Raw genomic sequence first — 19,758 nt, 5'->3', positions numbered from 1 at the left:
TAACTTTTAGGTGATACTACCTTCAAACGTTTTTGAAATAAGTCTCTTATTATCACCAAGGGTGCATTTATTTGATCAAAAATACAGTAATGGTCACTTTTTGATCCATTCAATGCATCCTTGATTAATAAAATGTAATTGATGCAGATCATCTCTGAAATTACCAAAATTTCCCCACTATAGAGAAATTCCAATTTATGTCAATGGCAGAACCTCACCTTTTTTTTTTTTACTTCCTTCACAGAAATGACATCCTACTTGGTAGCTTTAAAGAAATAAACCAGAAATACAGGAACGAGCTGTCAGTCTCACATCTTCAAAGTCATTTGTGATTGTTGTTATCTAAATTTGTCAAAGGCAGCTTCAGGTTCATTCTTAGATAATTCCATTCCTTTTTTGACCCCTATTACACGGCATGTATTTGTGTAATGCTTTTTTTTGTCACGTAGGCTACAAGAACAGCTCATTTTAGCTGACTTTTTCTTGCAAGATGTTCCATAACATTTTGGTTTTGGTTTCTTTGGTTAGATAAGATGAGCTTTAGCAGGTCAGCTGTGTGTGTGCTCATGCAATAAAGACGGTAAATTGGAGCAGAGAGCTCAAGCACTCTTGCAGATCCACGTATGCAGATGCTCCGCAGCACAATAATGGCATTATTATGGCAGTGTGTTAATGGGACAGATGTGTGTTTGTAAAATGATGTCAGTGCAGCTGTTCTGGCTTTTGTAAGCTGATATGTCTTACTCAAAGTTGCACTGTAGTAACCTCATTGCTTCTGCATTGGTTTGTATGTATCAGAGTGACAGTGGTGCTTGTATTATAGCCCCTCCCCCTTGTCCATATTTGGAGAGTCTTGTGGTGTGATAGATTTCAGCCAATCAGAGCACGAGGAGTGTGTTTTGAGGAAGGGGGGGGGTGGCCCTACAGTGGCAATGATGCCGTTGAGGGTGTGGTTACAAAGGAAGGGAAAGCTCTGTTTGAAAATGAATGTGCTACATGCATAGTTGTAGGGCGGAAGGAAGCAGACATCATTTTGGAGGCGATAGAAAAACCGAAGAAACAGTCATTTCAGCTTCTGATACAGAAAATCCAAAGACAGAGGAGCAATTTTACAGCCTGTAAAGATGCACTGTAAGTTTCCATTTTTGTTTTTACTATGTAAAATAATGATTTTATAGCACTTGGAGTTAGTAAAGATAATGAATCGCACCCCTAAACACTGGGAGTTAGTTTCTAAAGCAACAGATCTGTGTGTGTGTGTGTGATGCGTGTATGATTATTGGTGTTTGATGCGTTTAGATCCTTATGGATGTGAATTATGATATGAAATTAGAGGCGTGGCCCCATTCATGTCTGGTGAGAGATGATTTTTGCATATGAAAGAGAGTTTCTGTTTCTGTATTTATCACACACTTCTCATTTAAATGAGAAAATGCGCACCGGAAACGTGAAGTATCCCAGCTCTCTGTGCCGGCTTACAGATGGTAATTTTCGGGTGGGGGCTGAGCGTAGCCGACAATTGCTGCCAGCATCAGCTGTGTGGAAACCCCTCCTATCCCGTCCTCCTGTTGAGTCTTGTGTTAATGCAGGCTTGGACAGCATGGCAGAAGCATCAGCAGTAAATTACAGGATGTTTGTGGTGTTCGAGGTGTGGCCGACAGGAATTGCACAGCCCTTGTATACACACAGGGTTTTGGGATATCTATGGTCATCTATGCTCATATTCTCCAATCATTCTGAAACCTTTCAGACTCTCCTCAAATTGATAGATGTGATTATGTCTGAAAAAAGTGAGGAAAATGAGCTTACTGATATGTGAGGTGTTTATGATTTGAGAACAAAAATGGTTATTACAGTATTATTCTAAATGGGTCTGAGGATTTGTCTCAGAACGATTAAAGTCAAAATATAATTAATAATAGTAAATCAAGAAGTTGTCATAATCAACCCACATGGTCTCTTATGCTCCCCAAGGCTGCATTTGTTTGATCAAAATACAATAAATATACTGCAATAGTGAAGATCCCTTCCTGATGTAAATTTACCAGGACAATTCAGAAAATCCCTTGGCAGTGCCAGGGTGGAAAATATAGGACTACTGGAAACCACCAGTGGACCAAAGAAGATCTTGCTGGTGTTTTTGAAAGTTATATATAGAGGTTTTGATAGTCGTTAAGCGAAGGTTGAAATTTCAACAAACAACATCAGCTGATTTATTAGTCATTGGGAAGGAAACATCACTCCTCCACTCCATGACTCTTTCAGGGTTTTTTTGTCACATTTGAAGGCCAGTTAACGCTATAAATGTAGTATATTGGTGCTTAGTAAAAAATGGCCACGATCACCAATTCACAGCTTTGGACTGATCACATGACAGCAGATGGCTGATTAAGATGAGATAAAGGGATGAAGAGTGAGAATAAACTGCAATGTGCAGAATGATGATGTGTATTTCTAGGTATTGCAACGACTGACCGTATACAAGCCTTTTTAAATGTGGCTTGTTTGAAAATGCCAGATTGAAGGCAAAACTAGTTCATAATGTATTTTGAGGATCTTGTGAATGTTCTGAGATGCTGATTGGTTTCAGCTTCACCCACCAGCTACAAGACACGCAACAAGAGACCATCAGTCAAACCAGCAATGAGATGCAAACTTGCATGGGTCCATAAATCTCAAACAAACCCATCCAAATTCATATTTTACTACCATGCCTTCAGTTTCCAGACAAGGGAGTCTGTTATCAGGCGAGCTGACGTCAGCCAAGACGAGGATTTGCATCTGCAAGCATCATTGAGTGCATGCTGGGAGTTAGTTGTGGCTGGTGTGTCTGTGGAGCTCATGCCATGGTGCCCGCTGAGGGCGGATGAGGATGGCTCTGCTGGGAGGGAAGTTACCAAGGTGAATGGATTGGAAAAGGGGGAGGAAGGTGGTTAAATCATACTACTAACCGAGGAAAAGACAAATGAGCAATTTTGTCTTCTAACAATGTCTTTTTTTGGACATGTAAATACAGTGGGATTTTTAAAAAAAGCCATGTAAATAGTACAGTCAATTCGAATGTTCACATCCTTAGTTCTTTAAGTGGCATGTTTTTTTTATGTTATTATTTTGAGTTTTTATTTAGTTTTCAGTGTAGATTTAGTTTTTCTCTTATTAATTATCTTGGTGATTTTTAGATTGACCTTTTCCTATACACATACAGAACACAACCAGCAACGCTCCCGCCCCTCTAATTTTTCACAATATATTAATAATTTATTAATACATTAAGCTGTGGAAGAGAAATGGATGTTTTAACAGTTTATTATAAAACTTTGCGGTTCATGAATTTGTTTCAAAGTAGCATGATTTCTGATACTGTACCATATACCAGCACGGTACTTTTTGTGGAAGTATTGTTTATAATAACCCTAATGTTTTCATCTCATCGATGAAAGCTAAAAACAAAACCAAAACCTCTGAGCAAAAGGTCATGAAGCACGAGGCTGATGAATAGCACCAGGTTTGTTTTTCACTCCCTGGGTTTATTTCAGACTCTAAAGTCCTGTTTTTCTATCCGCTGGCCTTTTCTGATTGTTCTCATCATTACAGAGGGGCGGGCGCGTCGCTGGTTTGTGTTTTTATGGCAGCGGCATGTAAAAACAACATGCCGCTTGAAAGGTGCAGAGGTCAGGCTTTGGAATGGAGAGGGCAGAAGATAATATAAGAGTGGGCAGCATTTTTTATTTTTTTTCTGGACATGAGATGCATTTCCTTTTCTTGACAATGATACCCTGTCTGTGCCATCTACAAGAGCCATGTTTGGAAATTTTGTGGAATAATCTGGTCAGCTGCCTTAGCAATTGACCTTTTTATGGTTTTCAATAGACTATTTATTCAGGGTTATTATAAAAGGTTGTGTATTAAGTGACGGGAGACTTTTGGATAAATTGTGCCCAAAGTTGTTTTTTTTTTTTTTATATATAATAGTGAATGATCTTCTTTGATTAAAGGGGAAAAAATCTGTATAGTGATTTAGTGTGGAAAAAAATTCAGGGAAAGCTTACTGAAGAAAAGGCTCATGTCTGTTTAGTTTAGATAAAAAAAAATTATGTGACTGTCTCATGCTTACTTCAGGGGCTTTCTTTTAAATTTAGGCTTTGACTGAACTTTCCGTCCTATGATGGTGTCTTAAAGACAGAGACAAAGTATTGTGGCACTGCTGGTGAACCACCATGCTTTGGCATTTGGGTCAGATCAGAGACTAGAATTGTATGGGTGAAACTGGTTTAGATGGGCATTCATATAATAAGCAAAATAAGTAGTGACCACTTGTATGTCCACACACATTTTTTAGCAGGTCACCAATAATTTCATCTTAAAGGGGTGGTATAATGCCCCTTTTTAAAATATATAATATAAGTCTCTGTTGTCCCTAGACTAGTGTGTGTGTGTGTGTGTGTGTGTGTGTGTGTGTTCTTTGCTCAAAATACCCTCAGATAATTTTTTACAGCATATTAAAATTGTCTCTTTTAGAGGGTGAGTAAAAACATGTTGTTTCGAGTGTGTCCCTTTAAATGCAAATGAGCTGCTGCTCCCAGCACAAAGGTCACACACAGTCTCGTGTTTGTGTGTGTGTGTGTGTGTGTGTGTGTGTGTGTGTGTTGGCAGATCTGATTACCTCACGCAGACATGCACTAAAATATCAGAAACTCTTCTGTCTTAAATGTTTAAACTGGAGTCGGACAATGATGGAGAAACTCAGAAGAAGTGACATGTAGAGTGCAACAATGTTTCTGAATGTTAGTTGATAAATTTACGTTGCTGATGTGGAGAGTTCTGTCTTTAATTAGCATATTCTGTCATTATAATCTACAAAAATCAGACGGATGCGACAGCTTGAGCAGACTCACAAATGTGCTCTCCTGTGTAGACTGCGTGATCCCGGGGGCGGGGTTTAAGTACATTTTAGGGTTAGTGATGTCACTAACCTGGGAGGAATGTCGTTTAGTCCCTACCAGTCGTTTGTTGTAGTCCTTTAAAAAAAATTCTTTAAAAGCAAATATCTTCTTTGGCTTTGAACTTTGAGCGTTATAACTTTGCAGATGGTGTTTATGCTCAAACAGCAAAATTATTACACACTAAACTGAAGTTAGAAGCATTTTATATGCCAGATATTTACATTGGGCAAAAAAAAAAAATCATTTGAGTGCTACTTCTAACACTGTGTCTATTCACATTAGTGACTGCGTGTGAACCTACGGCCATGTCCACAGCCTTAGTGATAGATCATCCAGGAGACGCAAGCCTCCTCCAGTCCTGTGGAACAGCAGACAGTCTTGCTTCCCTGGAAGATGTCATCGCCGAGTCTACAGCAAAGTTAGTGTCTTTTAATGTCTTCTATGTCATGTTTACATAAACTTAACATGCATGTATATTTGGTCAGGGTTATTTATAGGCTACGTACAATAGGTTTGTTTGTAAAGGTGAGAATGAAGTTATGTGGGAGTGTCATTATATAAAGAAACTACTAGTTACTGTCTGCCATGCCAGGTATATAAAATAAAAATAAAATTCATCATAATGAATCGCGTTAATAATTCAAATAAAGATTTATTACATCATAAGTTGAGTATACACTTTTTAGGTTCTTTATTATTGTTCCTCTTCAGATACACTACATTAGAAACCAAATGTCTGTTTGCATAAGTCAAAGTAAACTCAGCAACATCAATGTTTTTTACACTACCGTTCAAAAGATTGGGGTCAGGACGTTTTTTTTTTTTAAGAAGTTTTTTATACTCGCCAAGGCTGCATTTATTTGATCTAATAAAAATAGTACTATTTTGAATTATTATTATTATTATTACAGTTTAAAATGACTATTTTAATATATATTTAAAATATTTAATTTAATTTTATTTTTTATTTATTCCTGTGATGGCAAAGCTTAATTTTCAGCTGCCATTGCTCCAGTCTTCAGTGTCGCATAATCCTTCAGAAATGATTTAAATGTGTAAATTTGGTGCAAAAGATGTAGGTAATGTGAAGTGATACTGTGTGTGTGACTTACAAAATATATTTCAGCTAAAGAATGCTGCTAGTCTGGAAAACTCATTTCATTTCTTCGCAGTGAGTCATCAGAGGAAGAATCAGCATGTGCCAGAGAAGAGCAATCAAACACCAAAGCCGAACAGAGTGAGCAGGCAGAATCCGGTGAGATTTACAAACACTCGCAAATCACTTTAAACTCACAAACATTTGGATGGAAAGTCTAGAACATATTCTCACTATTATACAAACATACTCGCTTACTCTCGCTGTTACAGGCATATGTGACCATAATCGCCATTTTGAACACATGCCACAAACATCTGAGGCCCCAAATCCGCCATGTGTGTGAAGTGCATTCAGTTCTGCATTACACAGAGTGATGAAAAGCTGGCCCTGAGCACTAACACACAACTCGCACCTCAATGTTCCTCAGTGTTTTCATCATGAAAACCTTGCGTAACTTCATCTTTTCGAGAACTTGAGATCATTAGGACCATTGAGTGCTATATGAGAGGAAGTGCTTGAAAAGGAAGCGGCTGTCCCGATGCAAACTAACTTCCCTTTACTTTAGACATGCAGCAGGATGACAGTTTTTTTTTATGGGAATTATAGTGCAGTTTCACCGTCCCAAATGAGTTTGTTTATAAAGGTTAAACCATTTCAGAGCCATTTGAAAGTGTCCCATGTGTGAACTTCCAGAAGTTCTATCGCTCTGCTGTCTGTCTTGTTTACATAAGATAACAGAGCTTTGAATGAGGTCATGTCGCATGACTCTGGATTTACTGATCAAGCTGCTGTGATGGCTTTCGAACGGTTTTGCAGGATGTATGGTCAGCATGTAGTTGTGTGTTATGGGTTGACGCTGCACAGGACATTGTAAAATGTGTGGGGTGGCTTTCTTCGCCTTTCACGCACAGCTGCCGAGATCAGTCAAGATAAATTCCTGTTGATATTATTTTCAGCTATCTTGCAAACGATTTCTTTCAGAGTGTAATCTCTGCACCATTAGCGACAAAAGCAAGAATGATTTCCAAGCAAGTTTCCCAAACACTTCCCCTTATGTCATTGTTCAGACAAAAATGCCCCAAACCATTGCCAATTGTGAAACGAACAGATTGCAATTCTGGTTGGATGTGATAAAATGACCCACTGCAGCTTTAAATAGTGTAAACGCTCACTGCTTGGAAGAGTTTGCATACTGATATGACTCCTGCAGTTTGTTTCCCGCTTTAAAGCTGCAAATGATTCTGTGCTCTGCTACTGAAACTCAACAGAAACCAGTGTGTGTATTAGATACTAGTGATGGATGGGCCTCTCATGTTCCGATAGGGTGTCACTGAGCCGTTTGATTTAAAACAGACGCCAGCGGCAAATTATTTTAAAAACCACACAACATAAAATCTGACTTACAGCAGAGACTAAAACAGAATTCACTAACGTAAAAATACCAAAAAGCACCGTGGTATTATATCTCAAAGTACCACCTGATTCCATGTTACAGCTACAAAACTATTTAATTGTCTGGTTACAAATGTAGCCACTGTGTACTACACAAATATACTGCACTGTTCATAATAAATTATGATCAGAGACAATAAATAGCTGTTCACTTTGTAGGTGCCACCCCTCGACCCGACTCCCTGTCTTTGCCCGCTAAGGGCACCGAGTTCTGGACCACATGCAGGGATGGAGAGGTGAAGCTCAGAATGGGTGAGTCCGGCCCTGAGGCTGAACCCGCCGTGACTGTGAACCAGATGTTCACCTCTACTGTCCAGCGCTTCGGCAACTACAACGCTCTGGGCTGGAAAGAGGGAGACCAGTGGAAAACCATGACCTACATCGAGTACTACAAGGCTTGCCGCACTGCTGCCAAGAGCTTCCTCAAGGTGAGGGCCGTTGACTCACTTTATACTGTTGAGTATTGTTGAGGGTTTAATATCTTTATTTGTGACCCACTGAGGCTTTGCAAATATGGGCACACACTTTTTTAACATTTTCATTGGCTTTACTTTTTTTTTTTAGCAATATATGAGTTTGCCATTTTTTGAGTCAAACACCTAGTTAGCATAACAGATTTAACGCATGCTTAGCAATTTCGTATCTAACTAGTCATTTTCATTGTCTCATTGCTATTTCTGTTGAGATCACGTCCGTTCAGCATTACACTGTTATCTGAAATGACACTGTAATGTTTTTGATAAGAGGAACAATTTTATGTAAGAGATGCCTGATAACAAACACTTAAGAATGTATAAACGCATAAACAGGCGTAACTGTTAAGATCACAGAAGGTACTCGTGTAATCATTGTTTCGTCCTTGAGTAAAGCAGTTGACCTCGGGTTACCTCAGGGGGAAAGTGCCAGCAATTAGTGGACTGTATGATAAGGCATCTGGGTAACGATGCAATCCTTGTCCTGTTTCACTACAATTTAAAGCCCTATTTTACAATGTTTAATGAGAATCAAGCACATTTTCATTCTCCGTTCTCATTAACATAATGTGTCTGGGCGGTTTACATACCAAGTCTCATTCTTTTTATTCTCTTTTCTGTAATATATACATAATACTGTGCAAATTCAATAAGTCAGTTCAAATGTTTGGCAGCACAACAATGCTATCATGATAAAAACTTTGATAATATAAATATTCTTTCCATTACAGTAATGAGAATTCTATTTATTTATTTATTTTCCTATTAAAGATCAGGATGAGTGTTCTAAAATTGGCTTTATTTCCTTTATTCAAAATATATAATTTTGTATTTTTTACTTTCTCTTTTGGGGTGTAATATGACCTTAACATGCTCTTGAATGGGCTATATGCACGCATAAATTCTGCATTTGACGCAAGGATGCTCAACAGTTTCCGTTTGGGGAGATTAAAGCGGAGGAAAACCGAGGAAAACGGGATTATGGCAGAGTCTTCCAAATTTACTGTCCTCCAGTCTTTGAAACGAAACGTTCATTCAATTAGATGTAATTTTATATATAGTTATAAATATAAATATAAATTCTCGGTACTGCATTGGACTCTACGATCGGCGGAAGTTATCGAGCATCCTTAAACCTTCACCGGAAATACCGCCGTGCATAGAGCCCATTCTGCACAACCCACTCAGGGCTGAATTTGAGTTGTCGTGTAGCTTGAGCACAATTTGCCGCAGTACCTGAGATTAGTTTCTGGAGGCTTTTGTTGATCGTCTTCAGTTTTTCCATGCCCTTGTCTTGGGATGAAGTTCAACTCCCAACTGGTCACGTTCTCCCTGTGGGGAACAGGACGTCATGCTTGGCGGCCGATGTGGGCAGGTTTCCATGGTTTTGTTTACTGTGCAAGTCAAAATTGGTGTAACTTGTCCAACGCAAACCCTGTGGGAGAGATTCAGATTGAGTTGTGTGTACGCGAGACAGCATAAACACAAAAGAAAGACTTTACAAAAGAGGTGTTAGATGCCATGACATGCGTGCAATATTTTGGTTGGTGCGACTTTTGTATTTTAAATACGATGCAGCTTGGTATGTTCATCCAAAAAATCATTATTTTGATTCTTCTTAATGATTTTGCTAAACTGGTTCACAAATTGTTTATCTCTAATGTCCTGTTGCAAGAACTTTGTTTAAGAGTTGGTTGACATTTTGGAGTTACTGAACTAGTGAAGATCTTAAACATAGATAAACAGCAGTATTCAACTAAATATTTATTTAACCACAAAAAAGAACATGTCAAATGTCATATGGGACTTCTGGGAATTCTGCATCTTTTATAAACACATTTCAAAGCAAAATCATATTGTTTGTATATGTACATGTGCTAAATATGTGTGTATGTTCACAGCTTGGTCTGGAACGGTACCACGGTGTCGGTATCCTTGGGTTCAACTCAGCCGAGTGGTTTATTGCTGACATTGGGTCTATTTTAGCTGGGTAAGTATTGTGAAGTTGTTTTAAACTTATGAGTCTTCAAATCAACCATAACCATATACCAATGCTGCTGTCATGCTAACTGCAGGGTCATACAGGTCATTCTTAAAGGCACATCATAAGTAAAAAGCCAGTGTTTGTCCCAAACAAAGCTTTAGGTCAAATAGTGGCTCTGCTGTGCCTTTAAGACAGATGGTTAAAGGCACAACCTGCACTTGTTAAACAGCATCACTTGAATCTTGGGTCTGTAAACATAGCGGTGGAGTCAGATCAGAAGTAATTGTCAATCTTCTTAATATTTGAAGGTGTTTGTTGTTGCTGAACTGCTCTCCATTTTGGTTACATCAATTACAGCATTCAGGATGTTTATTGATGGATTCTGTATGTCATTGGCAGGGGTTTTGCTGTGGGCATTTACACCACTAACTCCCCTGAGGCGTGCCAGTATGTGGCGGAGAATTGCCAGGCCAACATCCTTGTGGTGGAAAACCACAAACAGCTGCAGAAGATCTTACAGGTAATGAGAGTACAGGACCCATTTACTTTTCTAAATTAATTTAGATAAGACATTTGACCTTTTTTTATAGTGATGCATTTTAAAATGTAATTTATTTATTTAGCAGACATTATTAGTCTTCAGTATAGCATGATCCTTCAGAAATCTTTGTAATATTCTGATTTGGTGCTCAAGAAACATTGTGAAACAATAGAACAGTCTTTACTGTCACTTCTATTATTACTTTTATTATTCTATACATCTACCTGAATAAAAATATTCAAAAAATATATAGATAGATAGATATTTTTTTTTATTATATATTATTATAGAAAACGAGTGATTCCATAAATGTTAATGCTCCTGCCATCAAGATGATATGATTGTCTAGTTTATATATTGTGAAACAATACTACTCATTTACCTGTTTATTTCTGGTCCCAATCACAATCAGTTCCTCCATCTGCTGTAGGTTGATGATCTCTTGTGCTCTGTGTGTATGTGCAGGTCTGGGACAAATTACCGCATCTTAAAGCCATTATCCAGTACAAAGATGAGCTGAAAGAGAAAAAGCCCAATCTTTACACGGTACATTTGATTAGTCAAATATTTTCAAGTCAGTTCTCAGAACATAATCTTTCCTTCTAATCCCTCTCCTTTACTAATTGAAATCTGCCATTTGTTATGTAAATATCTGATGCACATAGTGGGCGGAGTTTATGGAGCTGGGCCGCGATGAGCCTGATGCTCAACTCGATGATATCATCAGCTCCCAGAAACCAAATCAGTGCTGCACACTGATCTACACATCCGGAACCACAGGCCAGCCGAAGGGAGTTATGCTTAGTCACGACAACGTGAGTTAAAGCCGAAACATTCACAAAATGAGCAAATTGTAACAAAAACTATCTTTAAGACGAGGGTTTACTTGTGATGTGTAGTACGACGAGTTACCAGTCATTCTTAATACTGAAATGTTCTCTCTCTCCTCCTGTAGCTGACATGGACAGCATTTACAACAAGCCGAGATGTGAGTCTTACAGATGCAGATAAGTCACAGGAAGTGATCGTGAGCTACCTTCCACTCAGCCATATTGCTGCACAGATGATTGACATCTGGCTTCCCATGAAAGCAGGAGGAGTTGCGTACTTTGCACAGCCTGATGCGCTAAAGGTTAGTGTGCAAATTACACATCCTTTGTTATTCATTTGCCATGCTAGTGCTAAAAAAACCTTCCTGTTTTGTTTATTTTAAGAAAGTGATACTTTTATTTAAAAAGGAGGAATTCATTTGATCAAAACTGACCAAGACGTTTAAGTTACTAAAAGATTTGTATTTATTTATTGCAATTATGTTGCAATTCAAAGAATGCTGAAAAAAGTAGAAGCATAACTGTTTTCAACACTGGCTATGTTTACATGCAACCAAATAATCCATTAGTAATCGAATTGACTGTTCAATCGGACTGAAAAGCCTCAATGTAAATATCCGAATCGATCCGATTGAGCTCGATCCGAATGAATTTCGATCAAAAAGCGGGAAACTCTGTATATTTGTGCTGTGTGCGACTGTGTGTTTGCATTAAAAATCTCGATTTGAAGCTTGTGACATAATGGCCACATCAACCCGATCACGTTTAGCATTCATGTAAACACTAAGTTCGGATTCATTAATCGAATTCATTAATGAATTCAGTCCGATTGAAACAAAAGTTTTACATGTAAACGTAGCCGTTGATAATAAGCAGCAATATTTCTCGTAAGCAGCAACAAATCAGCATATCAGAAGTATTTCGAAAGGATCATGTGACTGAAGACTGGAGTAATGATGCTGAAAATTCAGATTTACCATCATGGGAAAAATTTCCTTTGTAAAATATATTAAAGCAGAAAAAAGTTCTTTAAACCAATGATATTATGAAATATTATTACATTTTAATGTATTTTTGATGAAATAAATGCACCCTTGGTGAGCATAAGAGACCGTAAAAAATACATTAAAAGATTTTAACGATCTCAAACTTTTAAAAGGTAGTGTACATTTTAGTGATGGTACTTCTTGTTTTCTTCTCTTAATCCCTCTGTTTTATATATGTAAGAGAAGATCCTTCCAAAGACAACCTTGTTAGTTTAAACTAACTGTATAATCCCTTTAAAGAGCTTTTTCACTGATCATTTCGGTAAAACATAATTCATAAAGTCTTAGTCATGCAGCTCTCACTCACAGAAAGGCATTTGTGATGCTCAGGAGTGTTTAACTTTCATCCCTTTTCAGAAAACAAGATCTGATGTGATATTTAATTAAAACCGACGCATGAAGTTTCCCCTGTGATATCTAGAAGCTGAGCATGTGATATCTGTAGTGCCTCAGTGGGTCCCAATAGCACCGCAGTTTTATAATAGAGTCATTGATTTAAGAACAGGGCCAGAAACTGACATGACATACCTGCTCATGTCACCTGACATAACCCTGGGTGCATCAGCTGATGTTGGCATGCACACATGAACATGAACCCTTTGGCAAACCATGCTTGCACATGTAATAATAGAAGTCATTGCATGTCTCAGGGTACTTTGGCCAACACCCTACGTGAGATACGCCCTACTGCGTTCATGGGTGTCCCACGAGTTTGGGAGAAGATGCAGGAAAAGATGAAGTCTATCGGAGCCAAATCGTCCACTGTGCGCCGGAAGGTGGCGTCATGGGCCAAAGACGTGGGCCTGCAGACTAACCTCAACAAAATGGAGCTGTATGTACATACACACGCAAAAAGACACACATGATGCTCATTTTAAAATATCACTAATTTATATTTTAGGATCCAGATGTCTAAGACCAATTTGAAAATCTGGGATTCAAAATCTAACCTGATTGTAGGAATTTGAAACATTTGAGATGTCAGATTTACTTAAATAAAAAACAAATACTAATAAATTAATTTTCAATTCATCTTTTAACTCAAACTGTTTTTCTGCTAATATTATTTGACTTGAAACAAATTCTATTAAATTATAAAAATGCAAAATAGAAGTGGTCTTAGGCTTTTGGACCCCAGTGAGGTTACTTAATCCCAATTAATGCCACAAGAGTAAAATATAGGCCATATCTTTATGAGAAATCTGGGAATGAAGTCTATTTTAGGCAGTTTTAGGAATTTGACATTTTTTAAATAAAGACATAGAGCACTTAATAGTTCTTAATAATATTAATAAAATATTAGTTTGCATCTTTTTACTTAAACTGTTATTCTGATAATATAATTTGTATTGAAACAAATTGTATTAAATTAGAAAAAAAGTAATGTGAGAAGTGGTCTCAGATTTTTGGACCCCAAGTTTGTTGACTTGAGCAGAAAAAAGGGTACAAGCAAGAAAAGGACACTTTAACCAGTTTTGTTAGGAAGACTGACACATTGATCGGTGACATTTTAAAGTGATACATTTAGGCTCCGTATTAACAGATAGGAATTGTCTTGTGTCTTCAGTAATGGCAACCGGTCCACAAAGCCTCTGAACTATCGGTTGGCGAAGCGTCTGGTGTTCCAAAAGGTTCGGAAGGCACTGGGTCTGGATCGCTGTACGAGGTGCTACACCGGAGCGGCTCCCATAACCAAAGACACGCTGGAGTTTTTCCTCAGTCTGGACATTCCTCTCCTGGAACTCTACGGCATGAGTGAGAGCTCTGGACCGCAGACCATCTCACTGCCTGACGCCTTCAGACTCACCAGGTACTGACACCTGCATTTATTTTGAGCTGAAATGAGTCATTTTTAGTCAATTAAGCTTTAACTTTCAGAATATTTCTCATTTGCATTTCCTTCTCAGCTGTGGAAAGGTGCTTCCAGGCTGCAAGACAAAGATCTTCAGCCCTGATTCCGATGGGAATGGAGAGATTTGCTTCTGGGGTCGTCATGTGTTCATGGGATACCTGAACCAGCCTGATAAAACAGAAGAGGCTCTAGATACTGATGGCTGGCTGCACTCGGGAGACCTCGGCAAACACGACCAGAACGACTTCCTGTTCATCACCGGACGCATTAAAGGTAATGAGTTTGACGGTCGGTTGAAAACCGATTCTCTGCTTCCTTTTTGATCTACACCAAGATTCATTTGGAAGTGGACTGAGATTCCCACTTCCCAGCTCTGCTTTTTTTGGTGCCCTCCAGGATTCGGATGGCAGCGTTCACACTTGTAGATCAGTTCTATTTTGCTCCAGACTAAAAAAGAAAATGAAACATGTACCGGTAGTTCTGGTTTGCTTAGCTTTCACACTGATGTTTTTTAACACCGAACCTAAAAATACAAACTTACCACTTACAAAGTAACTTACTGCGGCGCACATCCAAAATAATTCTGTGTGCTATAGGCTTATCATAGGCAATTGAACTCCTATGATGAGAAAAAACAGATTTGCTTGAGCATTCTGTCATTTTTAGTGTTTCATCTTCTGACATCACTTCTTGTTTTTGGTTCATTTAAATGTCTTTGGTCCATGTTGCCTTCATATATCATTCAACCGCACCGGAGTTGGCTTGAAAGCGGAAAGGTGGGTCTCAGTCCGCTTGTTTGGTGTGCTCCAGGGTTTGGATGGCAGTGTTCACACACTTATTCAAATGATCCACACTAACAGAGCAAAGAGCAAACCTGCCTAGTGTGAACACACCAGTACTCACTGGAACTAAAACAGCTATGCAATTTCTTTTCATAAGCTGTTACGGAATGGCCACAAAGTATTTCACTGGGATTTAGTGTGGTGCATGTAATGAAGTGTCTGTTTTTATTCCAGAACTGATCATCACAGCTGGAGGTGAAAATATTCCCCCGGTGCCCATTGAGGACGCAGTTAAAGAGGCCAATCCACTCATCAGCAATGCCATGCTTATCGGAGACAAGAGAAAGTTCCTATCCATGCTGCTCACCATTAAGGTATCGTGTGTGTGTGTGTGTGTGTGTTGATTCCATTATTATAAATGTGTATCGTGATTATCCACCTTGCAATCTTTCACCAGACAAGATTAACCAAAAAGCTTTAAAAAAATCTTTTCCATCCATCAACCTACTGTGATGAGTGACATTTTATCAAATGTTTATCTTAGATTTGTGTTGTGTAACTCATTCACCAAAATGTTCAGATCAGCTGTGATTGTCTAGGAAACAGTGTTATTTTATTTGAATTGTTATTCAACATCATTGATTCAACATCATTTTTAATGCCTTCCTTGTATAATTTGACTGATATCATGCTCTTCACAAACTGAATGCTGTAAATCTAATCTGAACGTCTCAACCGAAAAGTTGGGTTGTGTAAGGTTCCAGAGATAATGCTGATTGTAAAGATACACGTTTTTACTGTGCTCTAATCAGATCATATCAGTGTGTTTAAGTGATAAATGCTAAAATGTTATCAAACGCTTCCTTAAACTTAAAAGCTACTGCCAACCAGTGGACATATGTGGAATTACATAACCACGCTTTTTTTTCTTGGAATCACTATGCCTCCTAGTGGCAATACTTTTTGGCTTGTAAATTGAAGTGTTTCTAAAAAGTGCTGATTGCTAAGGTAAGTATTCCTAGCATCACATTATAAGTAGTATAATATATGCAGTATAATATTATTATTATTGCTCAGACTTAAGTTTATAACTCAGGGTTTGTTTTAAGCATGTAACTTGTCCCGCAGGATGTTGTTATATTACTTTTCTAATACATTTGATGTTGTATTTTTACCTGGTGGAAAATTATAATTGTGAACGAAATCCCACAGATTTGCATGTAATAAGGGATCTGTGTCATATCTAAAGACCAGATCAGAGTAACCCTGGCAACCGCAAAGCAACATGACTAAAAAGCAGTCAGAACAACTTAGCAACCATATCGCACCCCCCTGAAAACCACGAAGAACACTTTAGCATCACTGGAGTGTGATGTCAGTGTCCTAATTTAGACTTAATGGAGCTTTATCTGAATATATATCGGAAAACTATTGGATAACACATGCATTTGATTTAATATATAATTAGCTTTCCATTGGAAAAAATATTGACAACTCCTCTCTCTTGCTCTCAGTGTCAGGTAAACGGCGAAACGGGCGCTCCTGAAGATGAACTGACCCCTGAGGCGGTGGAGCTGTGTCGTAAACTCGGCAGCAACGCCACTCGAGTCAGCGAGATCACCGGTGGCCGTGACCGCGCCGTAAACGCAGCTATTCAAGACTCCATCAACCGCGTCAATGAGAAAGCCACCTCTAACGCACAGCGCATCCAGAAATGGACTGTGTTGGATCGAGATTTCTCTATCCCTGGAGGAGAACTGGGTGAGTTTCTTTGTAATCAACTGTCTGCGAGTTATTTCTGGGTTTTGTTAGTAATTCTATTGATTAAGATGTAAATTCTGTTTGTTTGACTGTTTTAAACTCTCAATCTCAGGGCCCACGATGAAGCTCAAGAGGCCAGTGGTCATGAAGATGTACAAAGAGCAGATTGAGAGCTTTTACAAAGAAGTCGTGACCCCAACCACCCCAGACAACCCTCTGCCTCCTAAATAGGTGCACAACAAAAGCCCTTGTCATCCACTTCAGATCTGGAGACAAAGAGACTGATATGGTCTAACACACACATGCTTACATAGGAACAGCACACAGACCTTGTGTTTCGCCTTACTTTTGAGTTAATATGCGTTCAGGGTTTTTTTTTTAATTGTTAATTTCATACTGTTTACATTTTTCTGTATTACTGAAAGAAGGACATGTTTGTAACATGTTTTGTGTGTGTGTGGTTTACTATTTATTTTTCTGGCCTAATTATAATGAAGTGTCTTTTGAGTCATGTCGATTTATATGTAAGTGCAGCTGATACATATTAATTTATGGTTGAATTTATCAACAACGTTTGATAAATCTTAATAGCTAACTTGCACATTAGCCGTGACTGAATTCTTTGAGAATAGCTTTGGGCGTTTGTCAACGGCACTGCTGTGAAACGAGTGCCACCAAAAACACTGGTTGTTTAATGGAAACTAGATGTTAGCGGAGGAACATCCTCAAGACTTCGTTCTGTAAAGATTATTTTGAAGGATCCCCATGCCATACAAGCCATACGTGTTTTTGTTTGCTCATTTTTCAGAACCAAATGCATCACATAAGTTCGAATTTTTTTTTACTTATGCAGTTGGTTAATATTGTCGTTAATTCTTTGTAAAAAAAAAAAATAATTAACCTGTTAAATAGTGTAAATACGAATTGCATTAATTTCCTCTTCTTCTGTGGTCTTATTTAATGCTTTGCTGTGTCACTGTGACAATCCTCAAAGTAGCAACTATTTTCCTGCCACTGATATCTGGACAGAGACTAGCAGTGAATATTTATCTTATGAAATACGGGGCATGAAGGATCTGGTGTGAGAAATCGATCTGTTCAGATGTGATCATTTGACTTGCAGTGTTCTTTGCTTTGCATGTGCAATAACGACATTTTGACCAAATATGTAATTGACTTTATTTATATTGTATGCTTAGTAAAGTTATCATGCAATTTAGAAAACCGATGTGGATTGATAAATAGGCTAAATGGACTAACATTGTCTTTAATCAGTCAAGCGCTCGCATATACAAAAATGTAACCGCAAATGACGTAATGCAAATCCAAAGATTGATCTTGCCTCTAAATAGTTTTATCACACTAAAGAGCTTTCCTCAAATACTGGACCTGTTACTCCAAAGTGTGTTTTCTGACCGCATAGCATGACCACAGCGAGGCCTTTTTGTAAATAAGAAAGACTGCTAGTAAAATGCGCATGAAATGAGACGAGTTGTTCACTCAGTCAGAGTAGGTGAGAATGAAGGTAGAGCTAGTGAAGGATTTCTTTTCTTCTATTTGGGATTTCTATTACGGTTTAAACTTAATTGCTCTTTCTTTTTCAAAAATCCATTTGCCTTTTATAAACAAGAACAAGTTTATTTTTAGACCAAAATACTGTCTTGACAAGCTTGAAGGGCAGCTCATTTGGAAAAGTGAACATACGGTAACATGAAGTCTCAGACTGTGAAAGACTTGACTGGTTTTACCTGACTCTAAAAAAAATCTTGAGCTGGGTGACAATTAGTTGTGTGTCGTGTCTGTTGAAACTGGATTAGTTAATCTCGGGAGATGGAACTCGATACTTGTTTGTGAAAAATATTTTACTGGACAATAAATGTACTGTAACCATGATCAAGTGTTAAAGTGGTCATCCTTCATCTTCGGATAAATAGTTTCATTGGTCAATAGGATCAGAAATGGCTCACAGCTGGCAAGACATGCACAGTCTTGCACAGTCACAGAAGGTTACTTTGGAAATGTAATAGGTTACAGATTACCGGTTATTCTATTTAAAATATAATTAGTAAAACTATTTAAATTTATTGTATTAATGTAACTGATTACTTTTCTAAATTTCCAATGAATGTTTTCAACTGTTAATCATTTTCAAACATTTAAACCAGGTTGGGTTAATCTGCAAATTCAAACATTTATGCAAATTCAAAAAATAGCACTGCAATTTCACACAAGAGCATCTCTACTGAACGGCCTTTATGTCGGGAGGCTTCGTACACATTAAAAACAGGAAAAGCAATAAATTAATGTAATTCAACATATCCTAGCTTTTTACAGAAAATATTCAGGTGTAAACAACTATGTAATTGCTAATATTTTCATAAGTAACTAATTTAATTACATGTTTTTACAAATAACTAACTGATTACAGTTAATTACATAACGCGGTAACTAGTAACCTCCCAACGCTGAAGTGTAGTAGCCCACAAATTCAGTGAAATACAGTAAATGCTCTTTGGGGTGTTTCTGTGCTTCTCATAACGTTGTATGATTATTTTACAATCAGATTAAAAGGACTACTAAATCATACATTTACATATATATCGTAGTCAACATTTGAAGTGGATCAAAAAAAGTTAATCAAGGTTGTCTAAGACAAGAACGACAACAGAATATGAAGAACTCTGATGCAAAAGCCTCTAAAGCCACCTCTGTGAAAAATTAGATAATATTGAATGAATGATTTACATTCATCAAATAGTTTCACTTCAAACTCACTAAATCCCAACCTCAGCCCATTCAGAAATTCCAGTACTTGGGTAGAAGCCTAAAAAATGTTAATATTAAACAAAAAAACAAACAAAAAAATAGGACTTATAGGCTTTTCCATCTGAAGTCATACCTACTGTTTAAAAGTTTGGGACAACAGAAATTATATATATATATATATATATATATATATATATATATATATATATATATATATTAAATAAATGAA

The 19,758-nt window shown here is 37.8% G+C and overlaps 1 protein-coding gene across 1 annotated transcript; it reads left to right on the top strand.

Moving 5' to 3' along the window:
- Nucleotides 1-950: 950 nt before the first annotated feature.
- acsbg2 (acyl-CoA synthetase bubblegum family member 2) lies at nucleotides 951-18,656 on the top strand. The gene is made up of 15 exons (XM_039677315.2): nucleotides 951-1,131; nucleotides 5,226-5,361; nucleotides 6,116-6,198; nucleotides 7,654-7,922; nucleotides 9,869-9,957; nucleotides 10,351-10,471; nucleotides 10,958-11,038; nucleotides 11,158-11,307; nucleotides 11,448-11,624; nucleotides 13,019-13,200; nucleotides 13,936-14,178; nucleotides 14,276-14,493; nucleotides 15,237-15,376; nucleotides 16,517-16,763; nucleotides 16,876-18,656. The coding sequence occupies exons 1-15, from the start codon at nucleotides 1,125-1,127 to the stop codon at nucleotides 16,992-16,994; spliced, it is 2,262 nt and encodes a 753-aa protein (XP_039533249.1). The 5' UTR covers nucleotides 951-1,124; the 3' UTR covers nucleotides 16,995-18,656.
- The last annotated feature ends 1,102 nt before the right edge of the window (nucleotides 18,657-19,758 follow it).

This window comes from Pimephales promelas, chromosome 14, assembly GCF_988280905.1.
Source record: "Pimephales promelas chromosome 14, fPimPro1.hap1.1, whole genome shotgun sequence".
Classification (NCBI taxonomy): domain Eukaryota; kingdom Metazoa; phylum Chordata; class Actinopteri; order Cypriniformes; family Leuciscidae; genus Pimephales; species Pimephales promelas.
Note: the sequence above shows the minus strand (reverse complement) of the source record. Positions and strands in the feature narration are given on the sequence as shown.

Coding starts and splice junctions, on each gene's coding strand:
- acsbg2 (XM_039677315.2), top strand. Junction 13,201..13,935: donor AACCTCAACAAAATGGAGCT/GTATGTACATAC, acceptor TTGTGTCTTCAG/TAATGGCAACCGGTCCACAA. Junction 14,494..15,236: donor CATCACCGGACGCATTAAAG/GTAATGAGTTTG, acceptor TTTTTATTCCAG/AACTGATCATCACAGCTGGA.